Source organism: Xiphias gladius, chromosome 6 (assembly GCF_016859285.1).
Source record: "Xiphias gladius isolate SHS-SW01 ecotype Sanya breed wild chromosome 6, ASM1685928v1, whole genome shotgun sequence".
Taxonomy (NCBI): Eukaryota; Metazoa; Chordata; class Actinopteri; order Istiophoriformes; family Xiphiidae; genus Xiphias; species Xiphias gladius.
The window spans coordinates 992,326-1,018,089 of NC_053405.1; the positions used below are offsets into that span (position 1 = coordinate 992,326).

The window sequence follows — 25,764 nt, forward strand, 5'->3', positions numbered from 1 at the left end:
ATGAATTTAATATGTGGTTGTCTCTTACCCTCTGCCTGTGGGGTAGAGCTGAAATATTAAAATCAAATATGTTACCCAGAATTGCACACGTCATACAGTTTGTTCCATCCAGCTCGTGTTTCCACCCTCTTGGTTTTAAGGGGTCACACACTCTTCTTATGAAATTCAAGAATTAGAACAATAAAAAACCAAGAAGAGCCTACAACATGTAGAGCCAAAGGTGGCTCTGGAGTTCCTGACGTCTGTGGTTTTTATCTAGCCTTCAGTTTCAAGGTACCTGCTGCCTGGGGCAGGTTGGCAGCTGAGACACACAGATCTGCGTCGACGTAAGAAGGTTTCCGCAGCATCCTCGTGGTATCACACCAAACCACTCTGCTCCTCCCTCCTACCCACTGGACACAAGCAGGTGTTTCTGGCAGCTGGGCGACAGACGGTGGCAGTGTCAGGGTATTAGCACCATTGGACAAATACATGGTGATAACGTGCTGACACTGGAAAAAATTAAAATGACGATCTTGTTTGAGCTTAAAAACTCACAGCTGCAGCCGTTGAAGCCATTCGAAAGACAACATGTGAACATGAACTGTGGACTGAATCCACCACTGACCTTCATCGTGGTTCACACTGTTTCATTATTACGAGAAGAAACAACCGGGACTTAATTTAACATGTTTTAAAGACACACAGCCACTTTCCGCCATGAAGGTGAAACACTGCATGGTGGGAGTCTGCTGACATGCTGCTGATGTTATTTCAGAAACTTCATTTAATGAGTTTAGTGAACTCATTAGCTCATACCTTCAACCCAAGACTTCAGGTTAGAACAACTCAAGTTCAGAAGTTCTGAAGAGGTTTGAAAAATAAATATTGAAATGAATAAAACATAAATTTACATGACATTCGTGAGAAAAGATTAGTTGATTCCACTGAATTCCTGCACGATGTTTTACAGTGTATGCGCTCGCTTTGCTCCAAATAATATAAAGGAATCTGCAAAGAATTTTAAAATGTCCCTGCTTTAAACCCACTAAAACCTGGTGTGACCGGTCTCCGCTGTGGTTGCTCTGGCTGATGATGTCTGTCTGGTTTTACAGTCTGTGGGACTTACAGGAGACGATCTGTCAAGTTTTCTGTCCTCTCAGATCAGTGCAGAGACACATTGCTTCAGCCTATCGTTCCGCTGGTGACCCCTAGAGGCTGCACCGTTAAATACACTCCGCAGTCGGACCCCCCAGACACTCACGATACACCCAGTAACCCTGGCACCTTACAGCTTGGCCTCAGGACGTATCCGGAGATGTTATTGTGATGGTTCATAGCACCTCGTGGTCTGGCCCCGGGCTACAACGTTAGGCTCATGACTCACTGGCCGCAACAAGGACCTGCCTCTGTTATTTCATCACAGCAGTTATCGTGAAGTCAAACAAAGTGACACCAGCTTTCCACCAACGTCCTTGAGGAGAGAAACTCCGGGCGTGCAAAGCCAGGAGACCCCTCAGTAAACCCGGCTAATCCCTGTTGTTCCTCCCTCCCTCATGAAATCTTCATTGTGACTTTAATCTGTGGTGGAGGATTAGCAGCCGAGACACCTGTGGCTGCGTGTCGACGCAGGGATTCAGTCCCGTGCACCCTCACGCTCACTTTATTGGATTAATGACCGCAGTGCTGGGAGGGGGTTAAAAATAGCAGCAGCACAGCACTGTAGTGAGGGTGTCCTTCTGTGGGCCAACCCTAAATTTTCTTATCCGCCCGTTCCCTCCGCAGTTTTCTGCCGAACTTTCTCTGCTCAGTTTGGGACAGATTAAAGGGTATTCTGGTTCATTACAACTTATTTCTGGCCCTCAGTCCATTCAATAGCTGAGTGCTGAACACAGACATGAGGTGATATCAATATTCTCATCTCACCATCACAAAGAAAGTGAAAGCATATTTCCCAAAATAAATCATTTTAAAAAACCTTCTTGAAATCTAATTGTCCCTTTAAACCAAAACACAAATCCTCATCTCTCTCTTTTTCAGAGTCTGATGAGAAGATGGTTCGGTTTTACTTTCAGTGTGTCCAGTGCAAAGATGAATTGGACATGTGTTTAGCCTAGCTTAGCACAAGAAACCACTAGCCTTGTTCCATAGAGAAAACGTGTATACGTTTTGGTCCATCTTTGTGAAACAGTTACAGCCGCCACCGTAGTAACTTCTAACAGGACAAGTTCGAAAGCCACTGTCCTGCTCTACAACGGGGAAACGCAGTCACCAGATATTTGGTCAAAGCTGAGTTAGGACCTGAATCTGACTTCTTGCCATCCTTTAAAAACAACTGTTATACCATTGAAATGTTGAATTTTTGCAAAAACAGTTTTTTAAACTTGCACAAAATCACAGTAACGGCGCTTTGGCTGTTTAGTTACTGAATTCTGGATTCAGGCTGCTTCTACATTTCTATTTTTACTCCTTTTCATTGACCAAGATACAGCATGTGCATGTTGTGCTAAGCTAAACAAGTCCAGGATCTAGTTGGTGTTCAGACCATAGACTGTGTATAAGGATGTTTATTATCTTTCTATATTAGTTATTAGATTTCAATAATAATAATAATAAGATTATGGTTATTATTATTATGATTATCCTCTTTACATACAGTCTATGCTTCAGATCCACCAAGTCACTACACGTACAGTAACATGTCCGTGTCACTGTATGAAAGACAAAATGAAGTTTATTAACACAGTGTTCACTTTCAAATACAAATAAGCATAAATCACACAAAGTCCAAAAACACATGCATATTTCATATAAAAAAAACAACAGCAAATGATGTATAGTATGCACATGATGCAGTTTGATGAAAAGTGTGCGTTGCTGAAAGACGAACATGCCGCAGTTGGTCGGGCTGACGGTGGGCGTTGGCAGACGGACATTGAGGTTTGTGGATTAAAAACAACAGAGGGTCGACAGTCGAATTAAGGCAGGTCTACGTTTTCACGTTTAACTCTACTGAAACAAGACTACAACTACTTTCACACCGAAAGACTTGAACGAGCACTTCACCAAGAGAGTAAAAGTATTTGAATCATTATAAGTGAGTTTACAGGATCGTATCGTAGATGCTTCATGTTTTAGCCACTTACCTACAAATGGTACATTAACATTACACTTTTAATTCATCCGGACCATCTTCAGTTTTCAGACTGACTGCTGACCAGCTTTCAAGTTTTTTGAGTGCTCTATGAAAATCGACTTGTAATTTGCTGCTGATAAATAATCCGTCACAGTTAATATTTAGTTACCTCGAGTTTTTCCTCAAACTTACGTCATAAGTAACGACTCCCGAATCTCAGATGTCAGTAAACAATATGTAAACAACTTGAGGTAATATACACATTTAAGTGGTGACTGAGAGGTGAACTGGCTAAAACCCCAACATCTATGTTTTAAAGACTTCATGAACAAACTACACTGTCTTTTTTGAAGGTTCTTATGATTGCTTTTCTTACCGAATATGAGACTAACTGCCAAAAAATTACGTTAGCATGCAAAGCATGCTGAACCTGCTACCAGAGACAAAGACGACTTGGATAAAATTCCTCTTATAAAAAAAGTAGTAAAATTGCATAAAGTCAGGGTAGTCTAAAATATCCCTGTAGTCTGTCTGCATTTTTGCTGAAATTAATTTCTTACTTTTGGTGTAGCTCCAGGAGATAATTGCTCCAGAAACCTTGAGGAACCTGGGGCCTGTTTTTTCTGGAGCCCGGAAGGTGTCACAGAGGAAAACAGTAAGAAATTGTGCTCTCAATTAGGGCTGCAACTAACATTTATTTTCATTATCGATTCATCGTCTGAATATTTTCTCTATTAATTGATCAATCGTTTTGTCTATAACACTTTAGAAAAGAGTAAAAAAACACCCAGCACAATATCCTGCAGCGCACAGTGAATTCATCCGACCAATGGTCCAAAACCCCAAAAATTCAGTTTACTGCAATGTAAGACCGAGGGCGATTGATTGATTAATCGATCAAATGTTTAAAAAGAAGAGTGAAAAAATTATATTCACAATTTCTGACAGCTTCTAGCAGTCTGAAAACCTAAGATATCTAATCTGCTGTCATATAGGACAAAGACAAACTGCAAGTTGTCACATATGAAAAGTCAGAAGAAGATCATGTTTCATATTTTTGCTTGAAAAATGGCTTAAACAATTAATTGATCACCAGAATAGCTTACGATTAATTTTCTGTTGATTTTCATTTGAATGCAGGTTGGATGAGAATATACTTGCTTCTTCCTTGACGTCCCTTGAATGTTTGTTAAAACGTCAACAATATTGTCATGAAGTAATAATTTGTGTGCAGAGTTAATCATATTTGAGTTCATGTTTTATATCTAAAAGTACCGTTCATTAGTTTGTCTGCACGCATTTGTTTTTTTCGACCATGACAGCTGCCGGGGTCCAGAATTTTTAGACTGATGGACTGATGTGCATTTCTTACATCATCCTGTTTGGGTTTGGAAAATTGTAAGGAGCCTGAGAGGCAAGAGAATTGTGCAAAAAAGATAAAAAATAAAAAGAATTGGGCTTTATTCAGGTGACTAAATTCAGTTGGTTCTGCGGCTACAGACAAGATCAATAAATCATCTGAAAGTGACAGAATCTATGCTGAATATTTAGTAGACCCAGCAGAGGGATGAGATTGACTGAAACCCAAACTAGAATCTGTTCACGTTAGCTGCAACTGACCGGTAAATTTCCCATAATCCCTACAGCACTTTGTTTTTCTTTGCAACCTTCAGGTCAAAACAACAACAACAACAACAACAAAATAATAAAGCACATCGACTTCAAATGAAGCCAGTTGGAACGCATGCCAGCATGCTGTCAAATACAAACGAGATAGAAGAAGAAGAAAAGAAGAAGAGGAAGAAGGTTAGTCTGCAAGATGAAGAGCACTTGATTCATTCGGCCATCGGATCTGACGGATTACCCTTTAATCCTTTAGTCAGTCTGAAACAGTGGCTGCCGGCCAATCAGATTCACAGTTCAGTCAAAGGTGTGTTGAAGTGGTAACACCTGAGTTGTTAACAGAAGACAGAGATGTGCTCAGAACAAACAGGCAGCACGAAGAAGTTCGTCCCTTTGGTAGATCCCAGATAAATCACAAGATGATGGCTTTTCAGGATCCAGATGGTTCTGGGATCCAAGCCTTCTGGCTTTGTCTTCAGGCTGACCACCATATATTTCAAAAATCTTCCAATGTGATCTACTGTGGTTTATTAAGATGTCTGTAGTGTCTTTTGATAATCTATCCCAACAAAAAGGCGGATTTGTTCTGGCTTTAAAGTCTGAGTAAGGATGATGTGTAGATTAAAAACTCTGTAAAATTACCCAGGTACTGATCCACTTCTCCAACTAAAAGAAAACAGGATCAGGACCAGAATTCAGTCGTGGTACAGTTGGACAAATGTACGGGCCGCTGTCGGGGCTGGGTATCACTGGAGTTACAGGAGTAATCGCAGTTAACGATGCCTTACTTTGAGAAATATAAAACAAGTTCTTCTGTATACCATCCATCCAACCTCTTTCTACCCCTCTAAAGGTTCTGGGTCACCATAGTCCAGATGTCTTTGTCCCCAGCGAAGTCTGTGGAGATACGTAATCCCCCCATTGCGTTCCGTGTCGACGTCCAGGAGGCTCCGTTTGACACGACAGAGCAGCGGTTCTCCTTCTAGCTCCTAACTAATGTCTGGGCTCTCCTCTTTTTCCCTAACGGCCAATTCATGGTTCCTGTGTCTGCATAGTCACGAGGGTCCGCGTCACATTTGACATTTGCCCCCTCGGACCTTAGTATGGACGTCTGCCAGCAGTACAATTTTCTGATAAGCAGACTTTCTGCACTACAAGTGCACCAACTGTGCACGTGCTAGAAAAGTAAATTGAACGCTTATTTCGTGCACCATATTTATGTACCGTGCTCCAAATCCTTGGTCCTGTTCTTGTTAAACTGATTTTCTGACCGGTCTTGAAGCCAAAAGCTTATTTGGGGCCAAAATTGAACTTTGGCCCCAAATACACTGAAAACCCATCCAGCAGAAAATACCAGAGCGGATAGCGATACCAGGTTAGAAAGTAAATATCGTTACTGTTTAGATTTCGACGTAGCCCTTGGTATCCTAGCTAGGTGCTTTGTGCGATTCTGTTCTGTGCTTTATTCCACAGATTGCTTTGCATACACTATGTGCTTTTGAGTATTTGGTGTGATACCGGTATAGGATGAGCCCAACCACCCGGCGAAGGAAACTCATTGCGGCTGCTTGTATCTGTGATCTCATTCACTACCCAAAGCTCATGACCACAGCTGAGGCTGGAACGAAGACCGGCTGGTAAATTGAGGGCTTCACCGACAAGTTCAGCTCCCTCTTTACCAGGACAGTGTGGAACAACGCTTAGATCAGCGCAGGCACCGAACTAATCTGAACTATCTGGGTCAACAAGATCACGACTTTCACCATTGGATGCCATCTTAAGGTATCTGACAAATGTCGATTCTCAGTTGTAAGGACACATTTAGGTCAATACCAAAGAGGCATTGAGGTTTGATACCCAGCCCTAATAACCGTCATGATAACCGCTGTATGTAGAGCTAAGACGGTCACCGTAAAAGGTTTAATTTTAACCGGACTAACCGTGGTTTTATTTTAACCACAGGGGGTTAAATGGCTTCTGCTTATTGGAGCCGAAAATGTACTAAAATATGGTTTGATTGGCTCCAATGCCAAACATATGCATATCAGATATCTGCAGTTTCATCTGTTCTTCAGACTCACAAAATGTGACATTTCAAGCTGCTAAAATCAGTCACTAAAAACTTCCCTTTGTGGTTTTTTTGGAACCAGTAGATGGCGTAGTTTGTAGCTTCCTCTCTGCAGATCTTGAAGTGACTCCGTCTTCTAGGTGGCGCTGGCAGACAAGATGATGAAGCTGCAGGTACTCCCAGGAGGGTGTTGGCTACCCATAATCCCCTGGTGCAGATTAGGCTTGTGTTCATAATGTTCTTCAACCGCAGCCAGAGACGCTGCCAGATTTCCAAAATCTACCTACCTAAATTGAGATTGGCTTGGTAGTTACCGTTGATGGCGAGTTTAAAACAAAGTGATAACGTGGTCCTTATGCCCTTTGACCCCTTACGCTCTGTCAACAGTGCGTAAGAGAATGAAGCTCCAAATGAAGCTCCGATCCACTTTTGGCCAAATAAACCACATTTCCTGTCACCTAAAGTGAAAGCAAAGCAGTCGCCGCTCCTCAGTCTCCGTCATGTTAAGAAGAAGATTCCTGCTCTGTTACCGCAACGCCCCTGTTCAGATGGCACTGTGAGATTTGACCGGACTCTCCCGGACTCAGCAGTGTTTCGAAGCTGCTCCACCCGGTCCCTTCAAACCTGACAGATGTTGTAGTAGACGGTGTGTGTGTGCCTCTCGCCCACTGAGTCGCCCATCACTTCGAACATGCAGTCTTTGTGTGTGTGGATCTCCGTCATTGGCACGTCGACGCTGTGGGAGTTGTTGTGAGCGTTAGGAGTCTGTGTACCGTAGGACGGAACAGGCTGGATGGGAAACACATTAAAACACAAAGGAGAACACACGTTAGCGTCCCACAGTGGCAAGGTTTGCATTGTTTTGCTGTACTTCACCTGTTTACACAAACCGAAGGGGGAAGATCAACATGTTATTGGCCACACTATCAGCATGGCTCAAGGGATGGTAATGTCATGAAGTCAGTCACTTGGTCCACCACTTTGGTCCAGACTGAGATATCTCAACAACTGTTGGACTGATTGTGATGAAATTTTGCACTGGTACTCATTGTCCCCAGATGACGAATCCCAGTGACTTTGGTGATCCTATGACTTTTTATCTAGTGCCACAATGAGATTCACAAACTGTGTTTTTGAGTAAAATATGTCAACAACTGTTGGACTGATTGTGATGAAACGTGGTTCAGACGTTCACGTTCCCCTCAGGATGAATTGTATTAACTCTGGTGGTGCCTTTGATCCAGTAGCAGGTCGTATTATCAGAGGTATTTTAGTGACCTCGCAGACGTCTGCAGTCTGACCAGAAAGATCAAATGCATTCAAGGTAGACTGTAGACGTCTGTGGGTTCGCAAAAATACCTTACAAGTAACAACCTCCTATAGATAATATGTTAAAAAAAAGAAAACACCTGTCAACCTGGAGATCACTGCAAACCAGGAGTCCTGACAGGGATCTGGTGATTATACTGTAATTTACCCCACTAAAACAATTAACTCATACTAAGTACAAGTACTTTTTTTCCTTGGTTCTAGTGATGTTGACAGACCAACAAGGAAAGAGACATTCTCAAAATAATTCCTGTAAAAGCTAGCATAAATTTAACAAGTGATTTAGTGTATAGACTGTAAAAAAAAAGTCTGTTAAATGAGCCTTTGTTTCTCAGTTGGTTATTAATGGGATTTTCTTCCCGTCACCAGTGACCACAGAGTGCTGCAGATGGAGCAGGGCTCGACAAAGACTCAATAGGATTCAACCTGACAGTCAGAGCGCTAATCTTTTGAGGTTGTTGGTCCAATCTGTGCAAACTTTGCTGTAATCTAATCTACTGCGACTCAACAGGCATGAATGAGGGAACAGGTCACAAATGTCTTGGAAAGGTTCGTGTTTCCACTCAGAAGTTCTGTAGAGTGACATTTGGTTTAGGATACAAAAAAAATGTCTTCATTTTCGTTGATTTACACACTCTCACACACACACACACACACACACACACACACACACACACACACACACACACACACACACACACTTTATATATATCTATACATACATACATATATATACACATATATGTCATACCAAAATTATGAGACAGTAAGTCAAAAATAAATTTTTTTTAAGTCAAATTTATGAGAGAAAACTGGTTCCAATGCCAACAATAAGACAGTAAGTACAAACAGTTATTTTGACTCATATGTCAAACATTTTCAAATGGCAAGTCAAATAACTTTGACTTAAATTTTGACTTACCATGTGTATTTTTATGTTATCATTCCTGGGTTTTTCAGTTTTCCTGGTCTGAATAGGCTTTCGTCTGCTTTCACTCGTCCCTAACACCTGTCCATCATCCATGACCTTTCAAGATCTGTCTCTGTTGCCTGACAGTGAGAGGAAAGTGTGAATCTAAGCGTTGTTTCAGGATGGAGTTTTTACCTTTCCGGCTCCGCTGAGAGGGAAATCTTTCCGACAGAGGTGGGCGATGATTCCTGCCGCCAGGGCGTCACCAAGGACATTGATCATGGTCCGAAATCTGTCTCTGCAGAGGCAGAAGGGATGAGGAGACACTGTAAGACCACAACAACTCTGGATTCAGACTTAACATAAAGAACATATGATCAACTAGAATGGCACTCAGCAGAGCACGTACCCCCACCAAGGCCAAACAATCCTACACGTCTGTCTAGCTCCACCAGATCCGGACTATTTTCTGGATCTGCACCAAATTGTTCAAACTCATAGATCTCAACACCATGAATATGTCTGATTTATTACATCAAGATCCATACATTATTTCCTGAGATTTTTTTGAAAATGTCGAAAAATGCCCTCTCTCGCAATGTTAAGTAATGGGATAAAAAATTCCTGGATATGCCTCTTTAAGGGGGTCTGCACCAAAATTGCACGGGTCCTTCCCTGGCCCGTCCCCCATCCCTCCACCAAGTTTGGTGCAAATAGGTTCAGTACTTTTTGCATAATCCTGCTGACAAATAAACCAACAAACAAACCAACAAACATACACGGATCAAAACAGAACCTCCTGGGCCGAGGTAATTATTGTCATGATAATATATACGTGATAATACAACACTCTAAAAGGTTGCTGCTACTTACAGAATCCAATCAATGGCCACGATGAGTGTGATGTCATCTGGCGGTAAGCCCACAGATGTCAGTACGATCACCATGGTAACCAGACCGGCCTGGGGAATCCCTGCTGCACCGATGCTGGCAGCTGTAGCTGTGATGCTGAAAGGACGGACGAACATACGAGGACAGCAGCAGAGAAGAAAGAGAGTTTATCCTGTGAGAGATTCATTCAGTCAAAACCTAAATGAACTTTAACCCAACTTTGTTCCAGAGCATCGGGCTTGTTTACTGGTCAAAGTGGTATTCGAACTGGAGTTAATGGTAGGTTTGTTTTCTGACCTTTGACCAAGGCTTATAATGTAAGGCTACAGGTATGAACCCTGACTTGACCCTGAAACCAGAACGGTGTTTGAATCTGAAGAAAGGGGTCCGTTACCAAAGATCTAGTCCCATGTTTCATTAGGTTCATTTGAAAGGACAAAGCTCACTGATCAACAGAAACAGTAAACCGTAAATTAGAAAGCTAATTTTCATCCGCTGTCTTTGTCCTGCTGGATGTTAAAAAGGCACCATAACAGTGGAAGTAAACAACATATCTCATAAGATTAATATATTCACCAATAAATATCCTGAACAAGATAACAAATTACACAGTCACCAGTAAATAATCCTACGATATAACACATGGGAAAAAGCTAAAATAGATACTGAGTGAGGACTATATCTGCCCTTTGACTGAAGGCTCTTCTGTGAATGGGAAAGATGAGACAACCTGAGGGGTTGTTATTTGTTTAACAAATGCGTGAAGTCGGGGAGGAACAGTACTGTGTAACTATGTAAATTTTCCAAAACAAGAGAACATATTTTGTCAAATTTTCCAGTTCAGGAGTTTATTTAAAATGTGAAGTAAAAATGTAAAGTTTTGAGTCATTTTTATATAGATTTGTTCACCAGCAGATCATCAGACAAGATGTGCAATGTGGGTTGATTGTAGCATCCATACAGTATATCATCATAGCTGTTTTCAGTGGTCAATAAGTTTCATACAAATCTAAAATCTGTTGAACCCAACTCTCCATCTTATTTTTTACATGAAAATTGAAACGGACACCTAGAAGCTCGAACTCAGAAATATCTTCACGTGGCTTCGGAGCACTACATGGCCTTTTTAAGAAAAACGTGCTTACAGTTTTTGTTACATTTAACTGAAATCCTGATCAGTTTAGCCTCACTGGAAGCTCTCATTTGGAGGTCCGTTTGGAAACAGCTATGCATATAGCTGTATCTCTAAATCAGGATAAGCAGAAGCCAGAACATGACTATGCAGACTGAATAAAAGTTGTCCAACTATAGACCCTTGGGGGGGGACACACTGCTTGCCCTTTTCCTGAATTGTCTTCAAGAAACTTAGAGCATGTCGATGCTGGTTTACCTGATGGTGACAAGCTGGCCGAAGTCGAGCTCATAGTCGTTAACCTGAGCGATAAAGATGGCAGCCACAGCCTCGTACAGCGCAGTACCGTCCATGTTGATGGTGGCGCCCACGGGAAGGACGAAGCGAGCGATCTGACGGTCAACGTTGCAGTTCTCCAACAAACACTTCATGGTGATGGGCAGCGTGGCAGAGCTGAGGACAGACAACATTCAAATAAAACTTAAATAAATATCTGAACACATCCGCAGAGCAGCAGGTTAAAGCCGGACTGTCCTGGACTCTGACCTGGAGGAGGTGGCCAGGGCGATCACCATGGCCTGCAGCAGCCCGCGGATGTAGGTAAAGGGGTTTTTCCGTGTGAGAAGGAAGTAGAAGAGAGGGAGGAGGACGAGTCCGTGGACGAAGAGGCCGGCGAGGACGGTGATGCCATACCAGCCCAGCTTCTTCCCCAGCGTGCTTGGGTCCTGCATGTCCAGGATCTTCCCTGCCACCAGGAAGATGATCCCAAAAGGAAAGTACCTGAGAGGACAGAGGAAAAGGTCATGGAGTCATTAAGATTCAATTCCCGGAGAGCAGGAATGTGTTCTGTAAATTTCAAGCCGATCTGACAGATTATTGTATTTCTTTGTTCGAGTGGAAAGTTAGGCCTGATGGTGGCATTAAAGAAGTCAGGGGGTCATTAGGTCATCATCCTATTGGGGTCATGAATATCCACCACAAACATCCAATCAGCAATTTTCCAGATAATTTGCCATGGACCAAAGTGTTGTTCATGAGAATCATTTTGGTGTTGGTTATGAGGATCATTTTAGCCTGATAGTGGCGCTGGAGGACAGACCTTTGCAGTGTGACAAATGAAAAGGTTTCATCACTTTGGGGCCTTGAACGTCCAGAGCAGTAGAGTTTAACTGTCTCAGTCATGATTCTGTTGGCAAACAAATTATGTAACAAATATTATTGGCTGGACTGCAACACGAGGCCAGCCTTATAAATGCGAATGTCCAAAAGTGACTAACTGACCGACTGATGAAGTTACACCATTGGTCGGCCGGCAGAGTGTCGGAGTTTCCCCATTGGCCGTTGCTCTTTCTAAATGAGTTGGTGCAAACAGTTTTCTATTGTGTCATCAGGGGGCGTTTACAGGCAGAGTTGCCAATTTAGCACCTTCGTTGCTACATTTACCGACTTTTCAGACCCTTTAACGACTTTTCTTCACAAAAGCACCCAGCGACAAATCTAGAGACTTTCTGGACAAATCTTAGCTACTTTCTGTAGAAGAGAGTCTCCAGTGTTGACCTGTGAGCGCGAGGACGGACTTTCCTCTCCACACTTCTTAATGTGTGTCAGGACGAGTCAGCTGACACAGACGTGGATGAGCTTCTAACTTTCTCTCTGACTGATCATTTTACAGGTAAATACATCTGAAATCACAGCACAGCCGTTGTCTTTAATTGATGTGTCTGGTGACTCTGTCAGACGACGTCGTGGTTATAAAACCAGGATTATAGCAGCAGAGAAGCAGCTTGGAAACGGCTTGGAAGCGACTGCTGGTTAACATGTCGTCTTAATGGGCCTCGTTTCAATCACTGTTTCATAATTGTTCCGTCGTCTGACAACAGACACAGGAAAACATGTAAATGCGAACAGCTTTGTTGGGAATCCAGCTGGATTAAATTACTGTATATTTGAGCACAGAGAGGAGGAGAGAAGCAAACAGATAAAGGGCTGAAACCAGCCGACACCAGGCTGAATGCAAATACGATGCAATGACGTCATGAATATGCTAATTAAGCACTGCGACATTTAGGGACTTTTCTAGCAGGTTTTAGCTACTTTTAATTAAAGAAGAATGAAAGTAGTTTTTTACCGTGGTTCCACAACAGTTTCTTAACTACGTCCTTAATTTCACACCTTGACCGTACAGGTATCAGCCCTACTCTAGGTTTTGACCTAGTCTTGTTTCTAATAAAAACTAGGAGAGTTGGATTCCACAAAATTACAATTCCAGTATTACCTGAGAATTCTTGCTAAAAACTGCCCCTTTCCCCCAAAAATACCTGCAGGATCTCAAGTTATTTAACATAATAATGAAACACAACTGTGCTGTGATGTAACTGGATCACCCTCTCGGCTGCAGCCTTTTCTCACAGTTAAGATTTAACTGTAATAATTTTAAGATGATGGGAAAACATCCAACCCTAATTCTGTTGATACATAACACAACAGAAAATACCTCTTGAGCCTGCAGCTCCACCAGTGAACTGTGAAATACTTTATTATGTTAATAAGCTGATATTATTATAATGTTTGGCTTGACTGTTAAAAACACCGGATAAAAAAACGAATCTCGTCAGTTGCTGTAGTTTTAGATGTAACACAGATTGAAGAGCCAGCGCTCAGCAGCAGTTCAGGTCATTAAGCCTCGTGTGGACTCTGCTGCTGTTTTTAATCTGCTCAGGTGCTGAAGCTGCAGCAGGAGGAGTCCTACAGCAGGAGGACGCAGTGATGTCACCAGCGGCACGTTTCACCACCTGACGGGTCATCAGGTCAAATCCACAAAATCCTCCACTGTGTCAGAGGAGGACACTGAGCAGTGAGACAATGAGTGAACAGGCACCAACCGGTAGCGGGGACATTTCCCTCTCACTCTTTAAGAACCTACTTTTGTCCCTGAACGTTTCCACTGTCAGGGACAAAAGTCCTCCCTAAAACCTCTGTAAACAGTGTCCTCTGACTGTCCGGCTGCAAAGTCCAGATGAGAGCAACTGATCAAGCACTCACAGCATTATTAAGCTGCACCACTCAGGCTGCAAACATTTATTTTTCCTATGCATAATTTTGAAGAGAACAAATCATCTGTTGATTAAAATTGACTGTGTCATTTTATTATTCTCAGAAAAATATGCCACAGTTGTGTATCAACGATAAGGCAGCAGAGGTCAGTGTTCCTCAGAGAAGAATTCAGTTTTAGAGACTAAAACTACACTAGTCTTTGCTTGATATATTTATTTTTAGAACATTTTGTTATGTCCTGTTTTAATTTCGTGGTTGGCGGTTACTTTTTTATCAATAAACCGAAGTCTAATTTTCAGGGTTAGTGCAGTTATAATAGAGAACTTTGGGCAATATTTCCAATTCTTCTGAATTTCAATAAGAGAAATACAGTTTTATTCACTTATTAGTTGCAGTTTCTTCTACGCTGCTGGTTTTTCAGTCACTGTTAAGCTACTAGTGTTTAAAAGAGATCAGAGACTGGTGCGCGCCACGTGACTCTGTCGTCGTCCTGGTGGGTTAGTGCTGTGGAAATGGACACTATACTGAATTTACCACGCCAGTCAGTGTAGTACAGGTAACTCCAGCTCACCAAACGGCAGCGTTGATGATCTTCATGACGCACTCGTTGATACACTGACAGACGTTGACCAGCGGAGCTCCTCGTTCTCCCATCCTGCCCAGCAACAGACCTGCGACAACACAGTTTATATTCATATTAATCATCTGAATAGATATTAATGTTCATGTGAAGACTGCGCCGCAAGAAAAAGGAATATCAAAGAGTTTCTGATGACTAAAGCCTGAAGAAGACTGCAGTCCAAATTGTGAGTTGTTTAGCATTCAACTCATAATCGCATTATTGACGCCAATATAGATCTTAAATTTAGATGTGAAATGTCAGCGTTTTCATAGCCTGGCAGCAGCCGGTACTTTTAAATACGAACCAAATCAGATATGTCTGCTTCAAACCCAGTTTACAGTCAGGTGAGATCGAATGTGGATATAAATATCTGCTGACAGCCCACGGAGGCAGAAAGCTGAACATGAAGCCTTCAGCCTGTTAAAGCAGGTGCTTTGACGGAGGTTTTTCTAGGAAGGTTTTTCGAAGAAGTTTTTTTTTAAATTTCTAATTTGTAACTTGTCTTGATGAGATTAAAAACCTGAACGCGTAACGCCAGCTGAACGGAATCTATACGCTGAGGAAAACTCTAAGAAGCGGTTAAAGGCTCGGGACAAAGCCGGTAAGTGGATCTAGAGTTAAGAGAAGAAGAATGAACAAGATCAATGAAATTAACCACTGCATCCGGGTGAGAAATCCTTCACTACTCTAAACACAAGCGCTGACAATTCCTGTTAAGCCTTTCAATCCAGCAGAGCAGTGACCAGTGTAAGGTCATGTCACCGAGCACCGAGTTGTTTTGACATTTTAAAGACAGAATGATGAATTGGAGAAAATCAAGAAATGAAAATCTGTCCGCATTAAAAGACGTCATTAAATAATGTGATCCTGGTTTGACTCTTATTTGCTTTTAATGATTTTGGATGACAGTGGACGTCTATGGCACTGAGACATATCATACGTCAGTTTGTGGCGGCACAAACATTTCAGCAGATTAAATTCAATGCTGTGTTGTGTCCCAGGGATTGTTGATTAAAAAATAATAATAATGGCATATGTCACAATAGCCTGGATAACATAGGATATAGAAAGTTGCACCTCTAAAATGTAAACTAGGCTGTGGTTTTAAAGTTGCCAAAACATACATGATCACGGGTTATAGAAGGAGACGGACGCTGATGCTCATGTTTGTAAAACCGAGAAGAACAAAATATCTGGACTGATGTTCATCTATACAAATTTAGCCCTTACAGAAGTCCAAAAAATTGAGCTTCAAAAACTCCAAACTGACCTTTCATCCAGAAAAATTTCAAAAATTAGAAAATTAAAAGGTATAACTTCTTCGATAAACCTTTTCTTGGACATGAGCCATGTAAACTTCAGGACTTAGTGAAAGAGTTTTCTATGACAACCACTAACGTATTGACCCTGTCCTGCTCACCCATGGTTGCAGAGAAGATGACGATGCCGAGGACGTTCATCTGTTGGCTGCTGCCGGGACTCGTCTTGTACATGACCTCCGGGGCCGGAGTCAGCTCCAGGTACACCGTCTGACCTTTAGGGTCACTGTCATCAGGGACAATGTAGACGAAGTTGGGCTGGATGGTTCTGGTCGGGACTTTGAGGATGGGAATCAGGTCTGTTTTGTACTGAAGAAACGCAGTCGGGTTTGTCACAGGAAGAAACAGAAAAGTGATGAAGTATTCGGTCTGAAAGTGTCTCAGCTTTTCTCTTACCTGCTGAAATGTGGCCTCGATCAGATTAGAGGGAACCATGTTTCTGTGGGGGGAAAAAGCAAAACATCAAGGTTTTTATTCACTGGAGAACACGACTGCACAGAAACTCGACACAAAGGAGATCAGCGGTAATTTAGGCCGAAAAAGGAGCTTGAAGCCTCAGAAAGATTTAACCAGTTTTATCAAGTGAATTATCAACATTATCCACAACAGCAGCTGCAGCAGTTAATGTGCTATGACCCGCTCTGAAGGATCACCATCCCCTAATACCTCTTAATACTGGTGTCATCTTTAATGTGATACAACATAAAGACTGTCTTATCATGATCCAAGCAATATCGTGACGTGTTGACCTTCAGTCATGTGGTTGAGTGATATGTAAGAAGACAGTACCAGCACAATGGGCATCAAAACAAGCCTTTTTCAACAGCTCAGGCAGGAGGAGGACCAGAAATCACGGACGTTACCGAAGCCATCACGTTTTGTTTGGCCTTAAAAATGAACAATCAGAAAATTAAGCAGCTGAAAACGACGGCTTGAAACAACCAATTCAAAAACTGGACTGTGGGTCCAACATCCCCAAAATGTACAAATATTCTTCATAGGCAGCACTTTTCTTCTGTAGAACAAAATACAGAGGAAGACACACCTAAGCTTTGACTAGCTGACCGCTAGACCAACACCAGCTACTTCTGCAGTACCACTGAAGCGTGTCCAAGTATTTGGATGAGCTTTGATCACACAAATCTCTTCTCCAGTGATTTGGGATCTGTTCTCTGCAGAGGTCGAACCGCCTGGACGTCTGAGGTGAAGGCCTCTTACCTTTTATAAATCTAACGTTATATGTGTTAGGAGAGGAAAGGTGACAGCAGGAGGGCACACCTACAAGAATGAGGAGGGAAACACTCCAGACCACCTGACCTTCAGCAGAGGGCAGAGGTCAAAAGAAAGATGATGCATTCGACCTGCTCGTGAGACATTTTCAAAAGTGGGTGTGTTTTTTAGAGGAGGCACGAGGGCGCGGTCTGCCAACGTGCCGCAGCAGAGATCATTACATCCCACCGCCGCTGACTCGCTTAATCTGTCACTTATCCCCGCAGGATTACTAAAAATACACCGATCAGCTCCGTCTGTAATTGGATTGAAGTGTGTGTCGCTTTGTTTTCTACGTTTTGTTGATCTCAGTGACGCTCAGTCAAATGTCAGTCAAACCCTGTCGGACACTAAATATTTTCATTATCTTTCTTTAATACGTCAAAAATTAGAGAGAAATGTCCATGAAAATTTCTCAGGCGTCCAAGGTGATGCCTTTGTTCAACCACGAGTCCAAAACCCAAAGACCTTCAATTCACTGTGACAGAAAACAGAGCAAAGCTGAAAATCTGAGACATTTGAGAAGCTGGAACCAGAGAATATCTGGCAGTTTGTGGTTGATCATTGACTTAAATGATCAACTAACCGAACAGGACTGACGTCAAGTCAAACCCAAGACAGTATCGGTAATATTTTTTCTGTCTATAAACAACTGCTGTTGCATCTCCCCATCAGCACAAAGTGTTCATGTCGACATCCAAGCGGTAATATATTCGACATGGCACTAAATAATAGGGAAGATCGGCTCTGGAGTCTGGATACTACCGACTCGTCATGAGTTCTCCAACGATACGGACGCTCTCAAGTCGGAAACACGGGGATCCGTCCATCCCATGCGACGTGAACGCGGCATTCTGCTGCTCGAGTGGACGTACAGAAACCAAAACCTCCAACCAACTCAAAGACAAATCCCCATTCATTTCCGTGGAAAAGGTGAGAGACGTATCTGCTTCCTGTCTCAACTGGCTTTGTTCAATCTGACCAAGCTTTGACCTGCAAAGACTAAAGGTCAGTTCACATTGAAAGTGTTTGTAGAAGCATTTTTGATGTCCACCATTTGTCCGTCTCACGGAACAGATACGCCTCCATTTTATCAGATAGACGGTGTCGATCCAAACCGACTCAGAGAAACACTGGGACCCCTGCGACCTCTCACACTTTGAGTCTTGTTTTTTCCCTTTGACGTGCTTAATGAAGTGTAATCTCCACAGGGAGCTCTTTAAATCACACAGATCTCCTGCTGTTTATACGATCTGAACTTATTACACTAAACTTATTACTGAAATCTCTGCGTTAAAACTGACTCAGCATTGGCTCAATACAGCACCGACACAATAATGGGTTCAACCTACTCAGTACTCATGGGCAGAAAACCACCCATCATTAGGGGCTGTTTTGATCCAGTGACCCCGCAGCAACATATAAATAATATATAAATAACCCCAACACTGGGTCACAACAACCCACTGGGGCCGGGTAAAGTCCACCCAGTATGGTGTTGGTGCTATATTGACCCCACACTGGGTACTTTTGGAACCCAGTGATTTTTAGTGTGTAATGATTGATCACTATGAGCTTTCTGGATTCACTGTAGGCAAATGAACTGACAGATAAAAACCAAGGCTGAATTCGAACTGCTGAGCTCATTTGAAACCTATTTTGTCAGTTAAATGTCTGCTGTGAGTCAGCCTGATGAAGACAGTTCTGGTTCTGACCAAACACTGAGGAGAGGTCTGAGGTGGACTGGACGCACCGAATGTTTCAGTAACACTTATGTGCTGCTCACATCTCACTCTTAATGTGGATTCCCGGTAATTCCCAGGAAACCAGCTCTTTGAAAAGGTCTCTCCATTAGTGACATCTTATTCAGGAAATAAGTATTCTTTATATCTTCGCTTAGATACAACAGCAGGCGAAACAATACCAGCAACACAGAAAGATGGATGCTGACTGGCTAAACACCTGTTCCAACCCTGTTTCCTAGAAATTAAACTGCAACAGCAAATACCAGAAACCAGGTTCACATCAGTCCCGTCTGTGGTTTAGACAACAACAGCTCTTTGGTTCAGGGAAGATGGCGGTTTTGGTTCAATGTAAATAAACAGTTTGTGTCTGAAGTCACTGTGAACGTTTTCTGTATTAAACCAGACCAGGATCTTTCCCGAACCTGAACCAGGTACTGTGAGAGTCTAGACAGAACCATAAACCAGTTTAATTACGCTGGAGTCACTACAAGTGGAAAACAAACATGTTGTCTGTGAACATTTTACTGAGATGTTGAGTATCAACGTACTTGTAACTTGTCAACTTTGTGAATTAACAACATTTCCTCGTTACGTTTATAGAGCACGTGATCATCTTGTGGAGTTTCTTCAGGAGTCTACTAACCATCAGCTTTGCTTAAAGTTTACAGTGTCAGCCACAAGTGCAGATACTTTCAGTTTTTATTTGAACATTAAGTGTGTGAAGCTCGTCCAGGTTTGGTGTTGTTGTACTACAGTGATGGTTTTTGTTCCGACTTCCTCTCGCAGAATACTGGTTGTGTGCATGTCGGCCATCACCTGCATTTTTTTTACAGAAGACATGAAGCAACCAGAACTACACGAATATATTCAAGACCGAATGAAAACCACCAGCTGTGACTTCCCAGTCCATCTGCAGGGTCAAACTATGCACCTGATAAACTTCCAGCTCTGACCTTTCACCACCTCCACATCCCAGCTGACCTCTGACCTGTCTCACCTGATAAGGTCGAGCAGGGCATCGGCCGAGGTCATGACGGGCCCCCCTCCTAGCCGGTTACTCTCCATCTCCGTCCCCACGCCGGGTTTGATGATGACGACGAGCACGATGCCGACCACCACGGCGATGAAGGTGGTCCACAGGTAGTAGGTGACGGTGAGCACCCCCATCCGACAGCACGCCTTCGACTCCATAGACGACAGACCCGACATTAAACTGCAAACAGGACAGCAGGGAATCAGCTCTACCGTACAGGAACTGATGAAAAGCTTTCTGCTGTCAGAAAATCAAACCATAGGCAAACAGGGACACTATGAAAACAACAAGTGCATTTGGTTGGTCCTTGTATTAAAAGAGTTGCTGCTAAGAAGTGCAGCACAGTATCTACACTCAGCTGGCAGTTTATTAGGAACACCTCGTCAGTCCCGTTATTCGTGTCGTGTTATATTTCTGTTATATAGCCTACCCTCACTGATATCACTGGGGTGGACAGAATAATGGAGACACTTTTCCATATAATGCAATGCAGTTTCCCAGCACCACAGACTGCAGCCTCCACCATGATCAAAAACTTGAATCAGCTCCTCTGATTACTGAGGATATTCTACTGAATATTTCGACCTTCATGAAGGAGGACTTGTTACAGGACTGTTGATTAGACTGACTTAGTTTTAGCTTGGCGTTCCTAATAAACTGCAAACTGAGTGTATATATATACTCTACGCGAATGCTGAATCTTTGTCATTCATCCAATAAGAAGACACGTTGCTGGCCCACCCTGTAAACACAGTCACAAAACATTATCAAAAACACAAGGAGAGAATTTAAGACGTAACTGATATGATATTACTGAATATTAAAAACTGCTGATACAGCGCAAAAACTACAAAATACTGAAAACCTCTTTGTTCAACTATTGAAATACTAAATCCAATAAGCCTCTTTTGGTTTCCTGAAGAACTTTCTATCAGATCTCGTAGGTCCCTAATTGACCTTATGAGGACCGATGAAAGAAAAATTCAGTGTAAAAATAGTCAGTGGAAAGCTGGATAAGTGGATAAATGGTTGAAGTGTCCAGTTTAGTACTTTATGGAACGGGGACGATTTTGATTAATCAAAAATTCATTAGAAGTTTGCACCACTAAAGTACAGTATCAACCCAGCCCCTGCTCTGTGTCAAAATCTAGCTCAAAGACCTTTACTGTTTTAGTTTATTCTGTTTATCACATATTCAGTTAATATTTGTTCAATTTTTTCTGTTCGAATTAATAAACAAAGTCGTATTATTTCATCACCGGAGAACTGTGAGGCAGCAACCAACAATTATTTTCATTATCAATACATCTGACTGTTATTTTTTCTAATAATCACTTGATTGTTCAGTGTATAAAATGTCAGAAAATAGAGAAATAGCCCATCATTATTTTCTGAAGCCCAATTTAACATATTTAAATTGTTGCTTTGTCCACAATCAATGGTCAAAAATCCAAACATGTTGAGTTTACTATGATAGAAAAGTGAGAAATGATCAAATATTCACATGTGAGAAGCTGCTGCCGGAGAGGTTTTGGCTTTTTTGCTTAAAAAAAACAAAACAGAAAACAAGGACTTAAAAGAGATAAAGCAGTTGTCAAATTTTCCACCGATTGACTGATCAATCTCTAGACTGCTGGTTGGTTTCTGGGTGTCCGTGGAAATAATGAGACCGCCATATATAGTGGGGGTCACTAGGGGCCCCTCAGGAGGTTCATCCGACCGTGGACATTGACTTGCCTGGACGTGATGAGAGGAAGAATGAGCATCTTCAACATCCTCATCAGCAACTCTCCAGGAAAAGAGAAGTAGATCTTGGCCTGTGGTGGAACACGAGAGAAACGTTTTAGAGAACATTTACCAGCTCGGGGTTCGTGTGAATGCTTTACGTCGATCTTACGTCGTCATTTCAAAACTGACTGGATCCAAATAGGACCTGAAGGATAAATAGTTCGTCCTTCAGTAGGATGCTTCCATCCCTTTGGTCCTTCGGATTCAGCTGCTGTGGTGCAGCGTTTGTTTTGGATATGATACAGTTCTGATGGATGGAGTCTGCTGTAACAGCTGCTGAGGCTCATGGGTACTGTAGTATTTAGAGACATTCGACAGACCAGCCTGAGGAGAATAATGTCATTTGTCAGTAAGAATGAAAAGCAACTATAGGATCACACTTCAGCTTAAGGGGGAACTGCAGTTATAGGTTGCTGCTGCTGGTCGGGTCCGTTATGAAGGAGCAGCAGTTAACGAACGGACGTCTGATTTTATCTCCCAACACGTAGCGAGGAGCCAAAGATGCATCACTTCGCATGTCTGCAGATCAGACACGGCAGGAGTGCAGGATAAGTCCGAAACCGCCAATGGGGAGGCAGAGCTGAGGAGTTTTATTCTCTTACCTTCAGTATCTAGAGCACACACTGTCCATATTTTCAGATTCTCCTACATGTGTGAATCATAACAGACACGTGTGGACTACACTCAAGTTCAAATGATATTTCCACAACATTGGTCCCATATGTTTGTCCCTGAGTTTCTGGCCAACTGGAGACGCTTCCCTGTCATACTGACTGGACCCTCACATTCCTACGCACATGGAAAGTTCTGATGTAGGCTAACAGCACTGACTGGCAATGATGGACTTGGTTCAGATGCAGAAAATTGAAAGTGAGCTTCAAGAGAAGAGTTGAACATGTCACCGAAGGGTCATAGTGGACGGCTGACTCAAGTCTTTCTGGGTCCTTTATCTCACCCCCAAAACCTGAAGGAACCGTAGTTTGTTGACGTCCACGCATTTAAAAGCTGCACTTATCAATATTTGTTCCATAAATAATGAATCAAATGACTCCACAGAGACTAATCACAAACTCTGGAGCTACAGTCTACTGACGCACACTGCAGTTGTGGAGACCTCGATCTCAGAATAATGATCCTGAGCTCATAATTAAAAGTGTTCGCTCGCTGAACTCAATATCACTGGATGATGTACGACGGACTATTGGCAGAGGAACTGAAACAGAACGCGTCTGAGAAAGTTTTCTTCAGTATCAAAGTAATTCACGAAGGACTGTCAGCTCAGCGTCACTCACTCGATCCATGGCGACATGATACTTTCTGTTTCTTGTTTATATTAAGTTTATATTATAATCTTTTATTATCTGTTCATAATCCTAATATAGGACAGACAATTAAATCTGGTAGCGCCATAACGCCTACGTCTTATCAAATGCAAGGACTGATAACCACCTTAACCTTTTAGTTATTAGACCCAGGTCTCCAAAGCTTTTTTCCTTCCTGAATAAAAAGCGCCTCGGTAACATTCATCTTCAGCGTGTTTTGAGCTCGTTAATCTACCCACGAGACGCAAGAGATCCATTCCTACAGGTTAGAGCGTGGTAATCAAGGACGTTTTTCCCCTGAAAGATAATGGAAAATGAGCAAATGTGCAGAAAAACAAGCCACAAATGTATTTTTGCAGAGAGAAAGTGAATGAATCAGTTGAACCCGCAGCACAGTTTCCTTTGTATGGAAAGTGAAAACCTCAAAAAAGGAAAAAACAAAACGCGACAAAGACAATGTATTCTAATCAGAGTTTAAAATTTAGAAAATGAATAAAAAGGGAACCTAAAAAAACCTCTTTGCCGTTGCTGACCTCTTCTCTCCCTCCCTCACTAAGAGCTGAGCACGTGACAGCGAGTCTGCAGCTTTCAGCTACTTCAACCGGGCACTCGGAGACCTTTTAGCGCCAGGCGGCTGCTGAGAATCCCAAGGACAACTTTAACATTTCAAATAACAACAAGTGTTGTCTGAGTGGCCCGTGACCTCCATGTTTCTGTCCACTCTATATTCAGCTGCTGTTGAATTTAGTCTGACTGAGAGGGATCAGTTCTTCCTGGAAGCTTCATGAGCTTCACGGGAAATTTAAAGCAAAGTATCAGTGGGAAAGTATCAAAGGAGACTTAGGTGAAAACTATCAATGGGGAATTTAAAAAGGAAACATTGACGGAAAATTCAAAGGAAAGTATCAACAGAGAAATTTAGAACGCAAGTAAATTGAGTGAAAAAGTATCAATGGGAAATTTAAAGAAATATAAACGGGGAATCTAAGGGAAAGTATCAACCGTTAGTTTGGGATTATCGTCGTCTCAACCCACTGACAGACCCGTTCAGTACAGTAACGTTACCTGACTGTTCTGTCCTGCTGAAACATTAGCGCAACGATTCAGAGAAATGAGAGTTGTGACGGAAACTTTCAAGCCAATAAAGAAGAGCGGCAACACATCTTGGTCATAATATTCCTTCTACTTGACTAAACGTTGGTGTCGTCATCCAGCAAATGTAGCTACGCTGACGACTGCCGAGCCTCTGGGTGAAAGCTGGACAAGCGGCGATTGATAATGCTAGCTGCCAGTATCAATCGCCGTATCATATAAATGCTGGGAGTAAGTAAATGTAGTCATGAAATGAGAGTGGATGGAGTTCAAGGTCCCTAGCCTATATTGTGCCGGCTAGCTAGCTGACAGTGATACTACGCTGAATGGATCCCGTTTCAAAAACACATAACGTTAGTCAAACTATCGTCTCACGCAACCGGACCACATCTCCACGCTTCGTTTGAACGCTGCGCCAGCGCTGCAGAGTCAGGTACAGTTATAACCGTAATAACCGCGTGACCGATTCCTCAACGGTCGACACGATGGCGGTCCATCACGTGTTTGGGCGAGGCCCGGGACGCTCGCTCCCGCTTCCTACGGAGAAGCAGGACGCCGACTGCAGTTCCCTCAACGGCCGCCGGCGTCAGTAATAACAGGGGGTTTTCTGAGTGGTACACGTAGAGCCTTTAAAGGAAACGTGTCTGCAGGAAATAAGCATCACTGGGAAATTTAAAGGAAATCAACACGGGAGCCGAAACTTTGTCTTTGAAGGTGAATCTTGAATCCTGACCGGTGAGTCCTGAGGGGAAGTCTGAAGGAAAGTATCCCACAAACCGGTGACCCCTGACAGGGACGTTAAGGTATCGACACGGACGAGGCAGCGTGCGGTGGGTGGGCCGACCCGCCAGGTGAGTGGTACCTGTGTGGACAGCTGGGTCCCCCTCAGCATGAAGCCCAGCGTGCAGCCGGTCAGCACGGCGATAACCGACAGCGTCAGCAGCCCGTTCCTCTTGCAGAAATCCCTCACGGTCCTCCTCAGGTCTCCCTTCACCGTCACCCGCAGGAAGGTCTTGACTCGGCCCCCCATCGTCTTCTCCGCGCCGCCCGGAGCACACGAACTGTGCTCGGAGCGCGCCTCCTCCTCGCCGCTCGGTAGCAGAAGCTCCTCCATGCCCTCCGAGGTTTCTGATGCTCCTCCGTCTGCTTGTGCGTGCGGCTGGAAGGGCGACGGACCAGTGCGAGCCAAAGACGAGCTAACCTTTTCCACTGAGGGATTAAATCATCACGGTGTGATCGGGGCCAACGGCGGCCCTGCAGGCCGGCTGCAGGCGGGCAGGCAGACTTACCGGGTCTAAGAGGCTTAAAGGGGCGGAATAAGACCTCGCACGCCTTTGTTGTGGCATCTGGCCTCGCTGCCGCACCACGTCCCGGTTTTGTTGTCGTTCTACTCCTTTTGGCTGGACCGCCGGGGTCGGAGAGTCCCCCGAGGGGTCAGAGGATCCTGCAGGT

The 25,764-nt window shown here is 43.1% G+C and overlaps 1 protein-coding gene across 1 annotated transcript; it reads right to left on the reverse strand.

Annotated features, from left to right (window-relative positions):
- Positions 1-2,825: 2,825 nt before the first annotated feature.
- On the reverse strand, positions 2,826-25,350 carry LOC120791297 (excitatory amino acid transporter 5-like). Its single transcript, XM_040129653.1, has 11 exons — positions 25,175-25,350; positions 21,848-21,921; positions 20,075-20,290; positions 16,460-16,502; positions 16,165-16,372; positions 14,694-14,793; positions 11,615-11,848; positions 11,327-11,521; positions 9,919-10,053; positions 9,241-9,343; positions 2,826-7,595 (listed from the first exon to the last, which is right to left on the reverse strand). The coding sequence occupies exons 1-11, from the start codon at positions 25,340-25,342 to the stop codon at positions 7,425-7,427; spliced, it is 1,647 nt and encodes a 548-aa protein (XP_039985587.1). The 5' UTR covers positions 25,343-25,350; the 3' UTR covers positions 2,826-7,424.
- Positions 25,351-25,764: the final 414 nt, after the last annotated feature.

What these genes read in the sequence shown, in the direction of transcription:
- LOC120791297 (XM_040129653.1), bottom strand. Translation starts at nt 25,342, where the DNA reads ATGGGGGGCCGAGTCAAGACCTTCCTGCGGGTGACGGTGAAGGGAGAC. An exon ending in CATCTTCTCTGCAACCATGG is followed by an intron (nt 14,794 to 16,164) that starts GTGAGCAGGACA and finishes GTGTTGTCGCAG; the next exon opens with GTCTGTTGCTGGGCAGGATG. An exon ending in GCCCTGGCCACCTCCTCCAG is followed by an intron (nt 11,522 to 11,614) that starts GTCAGAGTCCAG and finishes GTCTGTCCTCAG; the next exon opens with CTCTGCCACGCTGCCCATCA.